The following is a 15,851-nucleotide window of genomic DNA, read 5'->3' as shown; positions in this document are numbered from 1 at the left end:
TGATCTGCTAAACCAATACAAGAAGCCCATGCTTTTCAGAGCCCTTTAAATTATTCTAGTCTTCATTCTAAAAAAAAAACGCTTAGTCCTTGTTTTTATTTGGTTTAGACCAGGTTCAGACTGAGTTTAGTCTTGGTTCAAATCAAATTGCTTTAGTATAGCCCAAAAATGTCATAACAGCAGTTTCTTTACAAACAGTAACAGTTGGGCAACAGATAAACAAATGGAGAACTTTACATGTGGGACTTCATGGTTCATAAACACCAAAGGGCTGTGCGTTTAAAGGCAGCTTTCCTCCATATCTGTGGTTTGCAAATGAGAGGCTTCAAGTCTCTCCTGATAGGAAAATGTTGCATCTCTCTTATCATTTGAAAACTAATTTAGTTTTGCTTCGCTGTTAAACACTGTGTAATTTGAAGGCGGCACTTCCGAGTCTCTGTAGCCCACACAGATGTAGTAACAGAGTTCAGCGAGTCCTGGTGAATGGAAAAATATCACACGCCCAACACCGGGTCTCCGCAGGGGTGTGTGCTGCCACCTCCGCTTTTCATGTTATATACTGACAGTTGCAGAAGCCCGAATGAACAAACGTATTTTGTCCAATTCTCCGATGATACTGTCGTCTGGCCTGGCTCTTTCTCTCACCTGCTGCGACGATCATTTCTTAGACCTACAGTGGGAACCATATGTTTATATACACTTCAAAAAAAGACACATTTGCATTTTTCAATCTTTGCCAATTTTGAATTAAAAAAATATTTCTATTTGTCAAATTCCAGAAGAATGAGAGATATAATTTTCTGCACATTTTTTTTATTACTTTTTACAAAACCAAAAGTTACATACATTAAGCTTCCTATATCTTTTAAACAGTTAAAGCCCAGATGATGATGTCATGACCTTGGAAGCACAAGTCTGGTTCATCCTTTGGTGTAATTTAAACACACCTGAACAATGAAGTAAATGTCCAGTCATCACACAGATCAGAGAGGAGGCGGGTTCTGTGTCAGAGATGAACGTGCTGTGTCTGAAATGTGAAGATCAACCCAAGAACAAAAGACCTGGTGAAGATGCTGAACCTGGTCAGAGTTTGTCATTATCCAGAGTGAAACAAGTCCTGACATGGGCTGAGAGGGAACTCTGCAGGAAGAAGCTCTGACTCCAAAAGAAACATCAGAAAAGCCAGTTTGGGTTTGCAAATAAAAAAAGTATAAAGACGGAAAAAGAATATCTTTTTTTGGCCATAATGATCATCGTCATGTTTGGAGGAAAAAGCCTGAGAACACCATCCTAATCCCAATCCCAACTGTGAAATACGGGGGGGCAGCATCATGCTGTGGGGCTGTTTTGCTGTGGGAGGGACTGGTGCACTTCACAAAATAGACGACATCATGAAGAAAGAACTCTATGTGGAAATATTGGAGCAACATCTCAAGAGCAGGAAGTTAAAGCTTGGGGCAGATGGGTTTTCCAAATGGACAATGACCCAAAGCTGCCAAACAAAGTGGCTTTAGGAAAACAAAGTCAATGTTTTGAAGTGGTCCTCACAAAGACCTGATCTCAGTCCAGTTAAAAATGTGTGGGCAGAGCTGAAAAGGTGCAAATTGTTGAGAGTTACAAGTACAAGTACTGCTCCTACATAGAAAGTCTTCTCACGTTTTCTTTCGTCTGTTGGTTTGGTTTGGTTGTCTATCTGTGAGACACAAAACAACGTGAACAGAGTTGTTAATAATGTGTGTTCCAAAATCATTGGTGCCCGACAGAGAGACCTGACCTCGCTCTGGAAGAGTCAGGCTGGTCATAGACTTAGATCATATCGTCCTGACTGCCCCCAGGTCGGTGTTTTTAACGGCCTGTGATCAGAAAACAAATCACTCTTCGAACTCCTTTATCCCTTCTGTTATGAGCTTCTGAAATTCAAACTTTTGTGTACTGTAAATGCTCTGTTGTGTGTACACGGCCCGGTCGCTGCAAAGATCTGCCCGTCACAGGATTAATACCGTTTTCTGATTCTGAATGTACTCACCCACACTCTCCAAAGTCCACTCTAAGAATTCATCCATTCCCATTGTTTCCTTGTCCTCAGTGGTTTGCAGAAAGGGTCTGGACAGCACCACACTGGCCATACACGAGCAGGAAATCTACTGCAAATCCTGCTACGGCAAGAAGTACGGGCCAAAAGGCTACGGCTACGGGCAGGGCGCGGGGACGCTCAACATGGACCGGGGGGAGCGGCTGGGCATCAAGCAGCCACAGTGAGTAACGCTAACCACTCGTCCTGATTCTCTCCTGAGTTTTGACTGTGTGTCTGTGAGGAAAGTGTGTTTTTATTGTGCTTACGGAGAGTAACTCCAGCTCCGTGGCCCCTGAATGAGGCCCTTTGTATCATGAACTCGGGCCCCTGGAGTTACACAAGGGCCTCTTTCATAACAATCACCACCTGACCACGGGGGCAAGTGTGAGGCTCATACCAGGACACGGGCGTTTGGTCCATTTTAGGCCAGATTTAGTCCTGGCTAGTGATCGGTTAGTGATCTGGACCTTCCTGTGTGGAGGTGTTCCCTTTCCTCTACAACAAAAAACATGCACAATAGGGTTCAGCGACATGCAATGTACAAAAGGCATTATGGTGATACTTTTCAAGACCGGTGATGACAAGATGAGAAATAAAATATGTTATTTTGTGGTCACTTAATTTACCATTTTGAAATAAGTTAAAGGGATGTTTCAGGATTTGACATAGGGCCTCATTTCCTAGTTATCCAGAGTGTTGCTGATTTCTGGAGATATTTTTTTTGTAATTCATGCAGTTCTTATGTTTGAAGAGTTTCGTGGCGCAAGGCTAGTTCAAGGCTAGCACATGTCTATGGTATCAGCTAGCCTGCATTAAAAACTGACCCGCTCCACAGAGCACCTGAGGCAAATCACTTATAACACCAGACTAACCATATAAATGTCTGTGTCCATAGAATCATTTTTGGAATATAACTGACCTGCATCACATGAATGATCGCATTTTGAGGGACTATTTTCTAGCAGATCACTCCGCCGCTGCCTAGCTCATACAACCACGAAGCTGATGCTGCTCAAATATAAGTTATTTTAAATGCAAAATGGTTAAAATTATTCTATCGACACAGACATTGATATGGTTAGTCTGGCGTTATAAGTGATTTGCCTCAGGTGCTCTGTGGAGCGGGTGTTTTTAATGCAGGCTAGCTGATACCATAGAAATGCGCTAGCCTTGCATTAGCCTAGCGCCACGAAACTCTTCAAATATAAGAACTGCGTGAATTACAAAAAAAAAACATCTCCAGAAATCAGCAACACTCTGGGTAACTAGGAAATGAGGCCCTATGTCAAAAATCCTGAAATATCCCTTTAAAGGAACAGGCCACAGTTTTTCCATACTGAAATATGTTCTTGCCTGAGCTTAGACGAGTTGACGTGTACCCGTCTGGTCTTTGTGCGTGCCCTCTTGTTGCCAATTGTTAGCATTTGGCCTCTCCCAGTATATTCCTTTAGCTCCAAATGGGGGTGAAGTTAGAAGTGACCAAGCTCTTCCACGGGCACAAAGACCCAACAGGTACGCATCAACTCCCCTAAGCTCAGGTAAGAACATATCTCAGAATGGAAAAACTGTGGCCTGTTACGTTAAGTTATAGGCTACTTTATTGTCTTGATTATGTCTCCAGGAGAGCAACCCTTTAGCTTGCCTCTTTTTACACAACCTCAACAACTCAAACCATTAATAAATGTATGTTGTGTTTGTCCTTCTCTCCCATCAAAACAAACAAAAAGTCTCACAACCAAGGATCGACTTTTGCATCATGATTTAGGATTGGTTTTGCTAATTGGCAGTAAACATTTCCTCTCCCTCTCTCCACCAGCCCCGAGTTTTAAAACCATGATGCAAACTGTGAGATCAGCCTTATTTCTATCTAATGATAAAACCACACGAGCACAAGTTCTATTTCACTGCCTGTAGCCGCGCTCTAACAGGCTGTGAGTGCCAGTCGGTGAAATCAAAACACATCCGAGCTGCAGAGTTCAGCCACGGGGCGCTCGCCACGGGAGGCTGCACGGGCGCTAATGAGGACGTGACTGCGGAGGCCAGAGAGACGCCGTTTAGGATTCATGTATTCACTGTTTGTTTGTGTTTCCCTCCAGGGCCCAGTCGCACAAGCCCACCACGAACCCAAACCCCTCGAAGTTTGCTCAGAAGTTCGGAGGTTCGGACAAGTGCGCCCGGTGTGGAGACTCTGTGTTCGCGGCCGAGAAGATCATGGGAGCAGGAAAGGTACGTCCAGAGCTCCACTGGATAAGTCATGTGTTGAAAGTGAAATTTGCATATCTTTCACAATTTTTGTATAATCTCGAAGATATTATTCATTATTAAATGCTGTGGAGCAGGGGGGCCAAACATTTTGTCTCCGAGGGCCAAAATGAAAAGTGCCTGTGGGTCGTGGGCCGAACACGGCGAAGCGTGAAACACATATAACTTCAAATAATAAGACCGTAAATGCTCTAATATAGGCTGGGGCCTTTATTTACTCAAGGGCATCTAGGACCAGGCCTTTATTGGAACCAGGCCACAATTAGAGACAGGCCTTTATTTCTATTTGAGCAAAACGGACGACCAGGAAAATGAAGAAAAACGAGATTTGTGTCCATTTGCACCTAAAATATTAGGTTAATTTATTAATGAACATTTCAAACCCTCTCCCAGCGGCTGGAACATTGACGCCTTTTATTTTGTCGGGACAACAGGAAGTGTTCCGTTGCTGTTAGCGGAGCTTTGACATCAGTGTCACTGCAGGTTTCTGTTTCGTTTTTACCGCGGACCGGATTATTTGTTGTTATCTTGTGTAAAAGGTGAGTTTAGACGGAGCGTTTGTGTTTGTGATCGATCATGAGACTGACCCGAGAGAAGACGAGACGCTCGTGCTGATCGGAGGAGTTATTTTGAGGCGTGGGACTGACCTGCACACGGAGCAGCTGGACGTGCTTTGAAGACACGATGGTGACTTTATTAAAACCCTGGAGGGTCACACAACATTTGTTGCCCTGTTTCCAAATATAGTCACAGGAGGTTTCAAAAGTGGCTAAATCCGTGTCAAAGTTACGCTCGGATCAGCTCCTCTGCAGCGTCCCCCTCGGCCCGGGTTCCCGTTTGTTTACTTCCTGCACGTGAGTTATCATTTACAAATTCCTAACATGGGGAATATTTCTACCGCTATAGTTTCTAATAAAAGCCCCGGCCTGTTTTAGAGACCGGCTTTAATTTGCCTACGCCAGCCGCGAACTGTTAGAGACCCGTTAGAGACCCGGCCGCTAATGGAATACAGGCCAGTATTAGAGAATTTACGGTGGTTACTTCATTGTATTTTTCTGTATATATTTGCATTTGATTCTATCTATGCAAATAACACGATACATTAAAATAAATGTTAACTCTGGCAAAATCCTAGTTTTAGTCGAAAAAAATCAACTATTGTAGCAATATAGAGCAAAAAACAAACACCTGTATCTGCAGCACCTACAGTGACTTTACCTCATTCATTTGTTAACTCGAAGAAAATGCTACATTTGATTATTTTGAAAGTCTCAGTTCAGCATACATACATACAAGTCAGTTTTTAACATGAACCTTTGTTGACGTCAACAGCCTTAACAATGAAAGTTGGAAAACTGGGAAAGTTGATGCTACAACACTCTGTGATTGATAATCACCAAGACACCACAACAGTGTTTCCTTACCTTTGTCAAAGGAGTGAAACAGCGCCCACAATTTTGACGCTGGTGGCCAAAAAGTGTATTGCATCCATATTTACCATTGAGAATGAATGGGAGACAGTTAGTATTAGCGATGCAAAAGTAGGTCACTACTTCTGTTTATTGGCTGCAACTCGCCCTAAATGATAATAATTTTCCTCCTGAGAGGAGATCGAAGCAGCTGGACCTCTGATCTCTCCTACACCGTCAACATTCCCCCCTGAAGGTCACGTCACGGAGATAAACCAGATACGGACCGAGGCTTTTGCTACTATATTTACAAACACTCATTCACATCATTAATTCCCTTTCTCCCCTACCCAAGAAAAGACTCCAGCTCCGCACAGGTGCACTGTGTATTCTCATGTCTTGATGTTTCTGTATATGTGCTGTGCTTTAAAGGGACTATACGGAGTTTAAAGTATTTTCCTCCCCCTACATGTTTCTCCATGTCCTAATGTGTAGAATGAGCTCAGACCTGTTCACCACAACTGCCTCTAAAATCCTGCACTGTCACTCAAAACGTGTTCATTCATTAATATTAGTATACAGCAGAGGGGGGATTTTAACGTGTTCATTTCGATTAATTAATTACAAAGATTTTTTTTTTTTAATTAACGTATTTCCCCCGATTTCCCCCAAAGCAAGAACTCCCGAGTTTGGCTTTACCCAAATTTAAAGCTTCTTAACTTAAAGCCTATTGGTTGTTTTCAGGTTCTAGAATGTGATGATGTCACAGGATCCAGTGGGGGGAGGAGCCAGTTTTCGTATCTAAGAAGAAAATGTATGAATTACAAAAATGATTAATATCAGTCAGTGATCTCTCTGTGTAAGACCAAAAATGTCCTCAAAAACAAAATAATTTTACCTCTATATAATATTATAGGCCTTTAGAACTTCATTTGAAAGTACATGTGTAGAACAGAAAATACGGTGTGTAATAAACTCTGTAACATTACTGTGTACTACTGAGTGCTGCAGTCGAGCTTTCTGACCTCAAAATGAAAGCTTTGGGGATGAAAAGATGAAACTTGAATCGGGTCAGTTGTTCGTCTTTTTTCAGCCGTGAAACTTAATCCACAAGAATGTGCTCCAGAAACTCTGCTTTTGTCAATCAACAATACAAAACTGTAGCTAACCGTACAGCTGTATGTGATTACTCATGTATTCATTACTCATGTATTCATTACTCATGTATTCATTACTCATGTATTCATTACTCATGTATTCATTACTCATGTATTCATTACTCATGTATTCAGTTCTGTTGCATTTGTTTTATTATTATTATATTTTATCACAACTCACGCAGAGAATCAAGACAAGACAAACAATACTTTATACACAGAGCCTTGTCAAAATATACACTGAAAAACGTTTTTTGTTGAACCAATTGGTAAAACACAGTAGAATTAAGTAGATTTTTATGCAAATGTTGCATTAGATTGTAGCAATATTTTGAATGGGAAAAGAGCTTAACATTAAGTTCCTTTTTTATCTGTTCCTTTTTAGGTAAAGCAGCCAGTATCTAAACATTAAGTTGATTTTATGTTCCTTTTTAAGTTGAGGTAAAGCAGCCAGTATCTAAACACTAAGTTGATTTTATGTTCCTTTTAAGTTGGAGTAAAGCAGCCAGTATCTAAACACTAAGTTGATTTTATGTTCCTTTTAAGTTGATGTAAAGCAGCCAGTATCTAAACACTAACTTGATTGTATGTTTCCTTTTTAAGTTGAGGTAAAGCAGCCAGTATCTAAACACTAAGTTGATTTTATGTTCCTTTTAAGTTGGATTAAAGCAGCCAGTATATAAACATTAAGTATATTTTATGTTCCTTTTAAGTTGATGTAAAGCAGCCAGTATCTAAACACTAAGTTGATTTTATGTTTCCTTTTTAAGTTGGAGTAAAGCAGCCAGTATCTAAACACTAAGTTGATTTTATGTTTCCTTTTTAAGTTGGAGTAAAGCAGCCCTAACCCTAAATATTAAGTTGTTTTTCTTATTGTCTTTAAATTTGACTAAAGTTCCAATTGGATTAAATCAAATCAAATCATTATTTAAATCAAATTTTACTTTAAATTATCAGGCTGTTAAACATTAAAAGATAAGTTCAATATACTTCATGTAATTGTGTCGCCAGTTAAAGTATTTTTTTTAAAATAGGTTCTCAGTCGTACAGGGATTATCCATCATAGTGAAGATTAAATATCATCGACTGGACTGGGTTGATCGTGTTGAGAGTCTTACATAGAGTTCCAGCTTTGGCGTATACGGCAAAACCAGGGTTAACTCTAAATTTACCCCACGAATGCTGTAATCCAGGTTCGTAGTTCCCTCAGGTCCTGGTGGTCCTTTGAAAGCCAAAGATGATGTGAAAGGTTTGAGATTCCCGACCAGAGAGAGGCCAAGACCTCCGGCCTGGTTCTCCTGCTGCCCAAGATCCACTATTTCATGGTAGAACTTGTCTTGTGTTGGTGAAGTTTGGTGACATTGATGGACTGGCATGAAACGTGATCGGTCTGGATTTTGCACAGCTCGGAAGCTCGACTCGGTCTCTTGGAAGTCTGAACAAAGTCGCGTTTGCTTTGCGGATCTGACTCGCTCGCTGTGGGATACACCGACTTTACGGAAAGGGGGATCATGTTTAGACGGAGAAACTGGACTGTGCGTGAACAAAACCCCTGATCCAGAAATACTCACAGACGATAGTTACTCTAACCTTTCCCCTGCATGGAGCGACGCACAGTCAGAGATTCAAAGACTGTCCAGTATTTACAGTCCTCAGTTCGTCGATAGGAAAAGTATCCATGGAAATAGGAGTTGCTGTGTCTTCTCCATTTGGCGCTAATTTGACTGCGTTTAAATTTATGGTCTATAAAGTTTCAGCTTCCTGTTGCTGAGCCATGATGTCATCCAGCGGTGAATGTGTTTTGCAAATTTAGAGTTTTACTGGATACAGCGAAACGAAATGAATAGTCTGCTCCGTCTGACGCTCTGCTCACCATCAGAGAACTTCATAAGTTCGCTGCATCGATGGGGGAGAGCGGGTGGATATTTATTAGCTTTACTGCCACGGCTTTAAACATTTTAAAAATATACTATATGCACACTCTCTAGAACCATCATACCTCTAAACCACAAGGCTTTAATATTCAATTAGGGCCCGACCGATATGGATTTTCGGGGTCCGAAACCAATACTGTATGAAGGGCTTTGGCATGGCCGATGTTTTTTTTTGTTTTAAATTGCCAATAGTTTACATTTATTAGATTTCAATCATATCTAATAAAAGTCGACTGATGTGGGTTTTTTCTTAGGCCGATGTTGATATGCACAGCTGATAATTTTGGAAAATGTCTCGTCCATAATTCTATGTATGAAGCTTCTAAACAGTGTTGAACTGTGACAGCAGGGGGCGCTGAATATTCATGTTTAGTAGGCTTGTGAAAACAACAAAAAAACATCTCTGGGCCCGATCTTGTGCATCAAAACGGAGACGATAGCGTGACATTTTGCGCTCAGTAGGAGCGCACTTTGTGATCTTGCCACTCCAGACTTAGCGCATTTAAGTGGGTGGAGACACAGATTTTCCTCCAACCAGATCGCCTCCGCGTCCAGGAGAGTGGTTGTGTGGGAGTGTGGGGTGAACATGTGCTTTTGTTTTGCTTCGCGTTCACGCAAAGCGCCGGCCGATCCGCGCCACAGCGGACGCTGTAGCTCTTTTTCTCTCGAGACGTGAACATGGTTTAGCTCACGATGGGGTAAATAAAGTTTTTAGTTTGACCTGTGAGAGCCTAAGGCTTAAGAAAGAACGCATGACAGCGCAATGTAAACCAGGAAGTGAATGTCAGCCGTGTTGTGACGCCCCCTCACAGGTGGCGGAGGCCAATGGCACATATAGCGCCGCCACTCGGAAAATAATTCGCCAGGAGCCAGCGCCGCCCCGTGCGCCGCCACAAGATCTGGCCCTCTGTCTCTTATGGTTCCGAAATTATACATGCCTTTCAGTCATGCGACTTTTGTTGGTATGGCGGCTATTTTGAATACTGAAGTAGAATTATGCAGTACTACAACATGTAATAGTATCTCTACTCAGGATGAAAATGAAAGATGACTGATTGACAGTGGCATTTTAAGATAAGATAAGATTAAGATAAGATAAGATTTTATGTACTCGTAATCATTGCTCAAGAAGATAACAGTAAAAACACGGCCCCAGAGACGCACGTTTATGTGAAGAAACCAGTGTTTAAGCTGCTCAAGATGTTAGCATGCTACCGGTTAGCATTTAGCTTCAACAGCTCAGCTCTGACCTCTCCAAGAGAAAGCCACACTCCAAACATGTAGCCTTAGATCCAACATGTGACAGAGGTCTGAGCTGTTACTGTAGTATTTCCTCAGTGTTCATAGACAGTTGGATAACAGTTGCTAACTGGTTGCATGCTAACATCTTGAGCAGCTTAAACACTGACTCAGACTGAGACAAACTGTAATAATCACAGAGCAAGGTTTTCTGTTGTCAGTTGTCTTTCATCCTGAGTAGAGATATTGTTACATGTTGTAGTACTGCATAATGCTACTTTGGTATTCAAAATGGCCGCCGGAATGATCTGATGTCACATGAAATATATAAAACAGGTGGACAAACCGCGATGTCAGTTCCCCTGAGGCTTATCTTAAAGTAGAGCTCTTTCCATTGCAAAAAAATTAAAAAGACTCATCAGTCACTTCTTTAGAGTCGAGTTCTTCACCAAAACATGTATACCAGGTGTTAGGATGAAAAGGCTCAGGATACCAATGTCTTAACGCTCCCCAGTCGGCCATTTTAAATGTTTTCACCTCCTGCCAAAGAAACATGGCACTTCATGTGCTCTGGTAAAGACGATCCGGAAAATTAGACAGTGGCTCTGTGTTCACCTGTTGTTTGTTCATTTCTTTGTTTGTAGCCGTGGCATAAGAACTGCTTCCGATGTGCCAAATGTGGGAAGAGCCTGGAGTCGACCACACAGACGGAGAAGGAGGGAGAGATTTACTGCAAAGGTGGGTCAGAACCAGAGGTCTCAGTAATAAAGTACTGACTCTGAGTAATAAATTACTTGGACTTTTTGATGTTTTGTTCTTTACCTGAGAAATATTTTGTTGAGAACTTTGTACTTTTCCTTGACTATATTTCAACAAAGTAAAAAGTCAATGTTTGGTTAATTTTAAAAGTCAAATAATACACACTCCAGAACAGTAGGTGGCGCTGTGCAGACGTACGGTCAAATGCCATTGACTCACAACAAGGAAGAAATGTTTGTCAAATGTTTGAAGCAGCTGAAGCCACAACTGTTAGCGGCTACACAGTCAGAGATTAGCATTAGTGGCTAGCACGGGCAGAGTTTAACATTAGTGGCTAACACAGTCAGAGTTTAGCATTAGCTGCTAACACAGTCAGAGTTTAGCAGTAGCGGCTAACACAGTCAGAGTTTAGCAGTAGCGGCTAACACAGTCAGAGTTTAGCATTAGCGGCTAACACAGTCAGAGTTTAGCATTAGTGGCTAACACAGTCAGAGTTTAACATTAGTGGCTAACACAGTCAGAGTTTAGCAGTAGCGGCTAACACAGTCAGAGTTTAGCAGTAGCGGCTAACACAGTCAGAGTTTAACATTAGTGGCTAACACAGTCAGAGTTTAACATTAGTGGCTAACACAGTCAGAGTTTAGCATTAGCTGCTAACACAGTCAGAGTTTAGCAGTAGCGGCTAACACAGTCAGAGTTTAGCATTAGCGGCTAACACAGTCAGAGTTTAGCATTAGCTGCTAGCACAGTCAGAGTTTAGCAGTAGCGGCTAACACAGTCAGAGTTTAGCATTAGCGGCTAACACAGTCAGAGTTTAGCAGTAGCGGCTAGCACGTCAGAGTTTAGCATTAGCGGCTAACACAGTCAGAGTTTAGCAGTAGCGGCTAACACAGTCAGAGTTTAGCATTAGTGGCTAGCACGTCAGACTTTAGCATTAGCGGCTAACACAGTCAGAGTTTAGCATTAGTGGCTAGCACGGGCAGAGTTTAGCATTAGCAGCTAACACAGTCAGAGTTTAGCATTAGTGGCTAGCACGGGCAGAGTTTAACATTAGTGGCTAACACAGTCAGAGTTTAGCAGTAGCGGCTAACGCAGTCAGAGTTTAGCAGTAGCGGCTAACACAGTGAGAGTTTAGCATTAGCGGCTAACACAGTGAGAGTTTAGCATTAGCGGCTAACACAGTCAGAGTTTAGCAGTAGCGGCTAACACAGTCAGAGTTTAGCAGTAGCGGCTAACACAGTCAGAGTTTAGCATTAGCAGCTAACACAGTCAGAGTTTAGCATTAGTGGCTAGCACGGGCAGAGTTTAACATTAGTGGCTAACACAGTCAGAGTTTAGCAGTAGCGGCTAACACAGTCAGAGTTTAACAGTAGCGGCTAACACAGTCAGAGTTTAGCAGTAGCGGCTAGCGGCTCAGAGTTTAGCATTAGCGGCTAACACAGTCAGAGTTTAGCAGTAGCGGCTAACACAGTCAGAGTTTAGCATTAGCGGCTAACACAGTCAGAGTTTAGCAGTAGCGGCTACACAGTCAGAGTTTAGCAGTAGCGGCTAGCACGTCAGAGTTTAGCATTAGCGGCTAACACAGTCAGAGTTTAGCATTAGCGGCTAACACAGTCAGAGTTTAACATTAGCGGCTAACACGGTTAGAGTTTAACATTAGCGGCTAACACAGTCAGAGTTTAGCAGTAGCGGCTAGTGCGACAGAGTTTAGCATTAGCGGCTAAAACAGTCAGAGTTTAGCATTAGCGGCTAACACAGTCAGAGTTTAACATTAGCAGCTAACACAGTTAGAGTTTAACATTAGCGGCTAACACAGTCAGAGTTTAGCAGTAGCGGCTAGTGCGACAGAGTTTAGCATTAGCGGCTAAAACAGTCAGATTTTAGCAATAGCGGCTAGCACGTCAGAGTTTAGCAGTAGCGGCTAGCACAGTCAGAGTTTAGCAGTAGCGGCTACACAGTCAGAGTTTAGCAGTAGCGGCTACACAGTCAAAGTTAAGCATTAGTGGCTAACACAGAGTTTAATTTTAGCTGCTAACACAGTCAGAGTTTAACACAGTCAGAGTTTAGCATTAGCGGCTACACAGTCAGAGTTTAGCATTAGCTGCTAACACAGTCAGAGTTTAATTTTAGCTGCTAACACAGTCAGAGTTTAGCATTAGCAGCTAACGCAGTCAGAGTTTAGCATTAGCGGCTAACACAGTCAAAGTTTAGCATTAGCGGCTAACACAGTCAAAGTTTAGCATTAGCGGCTAACACAGTCAAAGTTTAGCATTAGCAGAGCAGGGTTCACTACTGAAAAAACAAATTCCAAAAGACAGAGCTGAAAAAAGTAATTATATGAAACAGCTACTTTTACTTATATTGGAGCAACATTTTATCAGTAGCATCTGTGCTTTTACTCAAGTAATGAAAACGTCTCTGACCACCTTTAACTAAAGACGTGTGTGTGTCTGACCAGGCCAGGATTGTCACTTCCTTTGTCTGTGTAACTACAGTACTGTGTAACTCCGGTCACAGTAAACACTCTTCTCTCATCCACAGCCTGTTACGCCAAGAACTTCGGCCCTAAAGGATTTGGATACGGCCAAGGAGCCGGCGCTTTGGTCCACGCTCAGTGACGTCGTCCCGAGAAATCTCCTTTTTATTCCAATTAAACATGGACTTTCCCTTGTTTTCTTTCTGCATTTGTTTCAATGTGTCCCTGACATGAAAAACAGACCTGGGGTTTTGTTTTCCTCACGTTTCTGAGTAAGCGTTGTGTGAACTCTCGGGCTGAAACAAAAAATCGACTTTGTAAACTACTTTGTTTAGATCTGTAGTGTTTTGTACATTGTAAATAATAAACATGATCTGACAATTATCCAATCAGAAAGCTGAAAGAGCTCCACTTTTATTGTTTATTATTTATTGTGTTTATTTTTTTTAATTCATGCAGTCCTTATATTTGAAGAGTTTAGTGGTGCTAGGCTAATGGTAGGCTAGTGCATGTCTATGGTAACTAGTAGCCTGCATTAAAACCAATCCACAATGCACCTGAGGCAAATTACTTATAACACCAGACCATGTAAATGTCTGTGTCGACTGAATACTATTTTAAATATAACCATTTTGCATTTAAAAGAACTTATATTTGAGCAGCATCAGCTTCCTGGTTGTAGCTACGCAGCGGCGGAGTGATCTGCTCGGTAACCGGATCTACAGTTGTTTGTTTACCTGCGGCCGCATCACTACACGTGGAATTCACAAAGGAGCTTTCTACAAATCAGATTAATCCTGTTACTAACGGAGGCGCAGATTAAGTCCGATTTTTTCCACAAAAACACAGCGCTTTGTTCACGGACACACTCCTGAGAAGGAAGAACTCGGGGCAGGGAGGTGCGTGGGGAACATGGCCACGGAGGCGCTGCTCATTATTCCAATGAGGAGGTTCTTCATTTGCTGCAGACGCAATCAGCCACATCTGAAACACTTATCACCCCCTCAGGCCTAAACCTTTACAATGTGAACGAGAGAATTATAATGATCATATGGAGATGCAAATACGGCCAGAAAAAGAGGAGGGATTGTGAGTGAACTATGAGAGTTTGGCCTCATATAAGAAAAAAAGACAAAAGAAACACAACTCATTTTGATGCTCGTAAAGCATTTTATTCGTGCAAGAGGTGGAGTCACTTGATGGAAACATGTCAGATCCTTCAGTGGGACTCCATCCAGAGGTCCTCAGATTAGCCTGGTCTTGGCCTGAGATTGGTGCCGTCTCCTATGACTCCCCTTCACAAACACAGAGAATCACAGTGTTAGCAGAGTCAGAGTGACAGGTCAACAGTGCAGCTTTAGTGTCTGACTGTAAGTGAATAAGATGAGTCAAGTATTCAGGCAATATTACCCAGCATCCAGCGCCGGCTCCGGCCCGGACGCAAAGGCCTCTGGTTCTGGCTGAGGCTCAGGACCGGACGCCTCCGGGTGTGGTTCCGCCTGAACTGCTCAAGACACAAAACACACTTTTATTGATCTCGTACGGTGACTTAGTCCAACACCTTTGACTAAAACGAGGTCGAGCCGTTTCCCCAAAGTGTGAGCGTCGCAGTCGCCCGAGACAAAGGAATCCGTCATGTTTGAGAAAATGTGTTTACCTGAAATCACCAAGAAAACGGCCATCACTGAAAACACAAGGGAAGAGGTCAATATGAAGCAAGAACAACAAACTCAAAGACATGGGCTTTTTCATGGTCCACGAGGTCTCAAACATCACCATATACTCACGGGCCAAGGCGCTGATCTTGAGGGAAGTCATCTGGTCAGAGTTTGAAGCACAGACCGAGTGGAGAGCGGCCGGTGTTCACGGCTTTTATCCGTCTGTGGAGGGGCCTCTCTGTTTGGCAAAGGCTGGAACCAGGATGCCCCAGGACAAGCTTCAGTTTACCTCTGACAGGTTGTTCCAGACAGTGTGTCTTGTTCAAATGTGAGACAGACAAATATTTATTAAAGAGTTGTTTAAAATGCAAATCTTTTGAACGTGATACAGACGGAGCTGTTCTCAGGAGGATTATTAACATATTTATCACACCAATAAAGTCGAGCCAGAATCAGGTCCATGTGGACGTTTATCAAAGCACTTCAGTAGAAGCAAAAAGTTAGCATATGTATAATGAAGCTAATGTAGCTTCCTGGTTAGCATTGTGTCAATCGTGTCTGTGTGAATATACTGACTGAAATAGACTAACCTAAATTGTGTTTTACTTTGTTTATTCCAGTTGTGTCATACTGAGCTCCATTAGTGCTTCTCTTAACACCCACCTTAAACAAAAAGAAAAGTGCATCAAAACAGCAACAAAAGTGAGGATGAAAACGCCACAACAAAGCAATAAAAACGTGACGAAAACACGATAAAAACATTGTTAAAAAAGCAACAATTCAAGCGGATAAAGCGGAAGAAAATGTATGGACGTTAACGTGAACAATTATCCAAGTATAACCAAGTGCATTTAAGTTTTACCCAATTCTAAAAAGTCACAGC

At 42.2% G+C, this 15,851-nt stretch overlaps 1 protein-coding gene across 1 annotated transcript in view; it reads left to right on the top strand.

Annotated features, from left to right (window-relative positions):
• Positions 1-13,514, top strand: part of csrp2 (cysteine and glycine-rich protein 2) — a 34,657-nt gene extending 21,143 nt beyond the window's left edge. The window contains exons 3-6 of the mRNA XM_079582860.1: positions 2,087-2,255; positions 4,171-4,300; positions 10,720-10,813; positions 13,376-13,514. Coding sequence (XP_079438986.1) covers positions 2,087-2,255; positions 4,171-4,300; positions 10,720-10,813; positions 13,376-13,452 — 470 coding nt within the window. The 3' untranslated portion in view covers positions 13,453-13,514. The remainder of the gene's footprint in view (positions 1-2,086; positions 2,256-4,170; positions 4,301-10,719; positions 10,814-13,375) is intronic.
• The last annotated feature ends 2,337 nt before the right edge of the window (positions 13,515-15,851 follow it).

This window comes from Gobius niger, assembly GCF_951799975.1.
Source record: "Gobius niger genome assembly, chromosome: 2".
Lineage (NCBI taxonomy): Eukaryota > Metazoa > Chordata > Actinopteri > Gobiiformes > Gobiidae > Gobius > Gobius niger.
The sequence above is the reverse complement of the archived record's forward strand: the minus strand, read 5'-3'. Positions and strand labels throughout refer to the sequence as shown.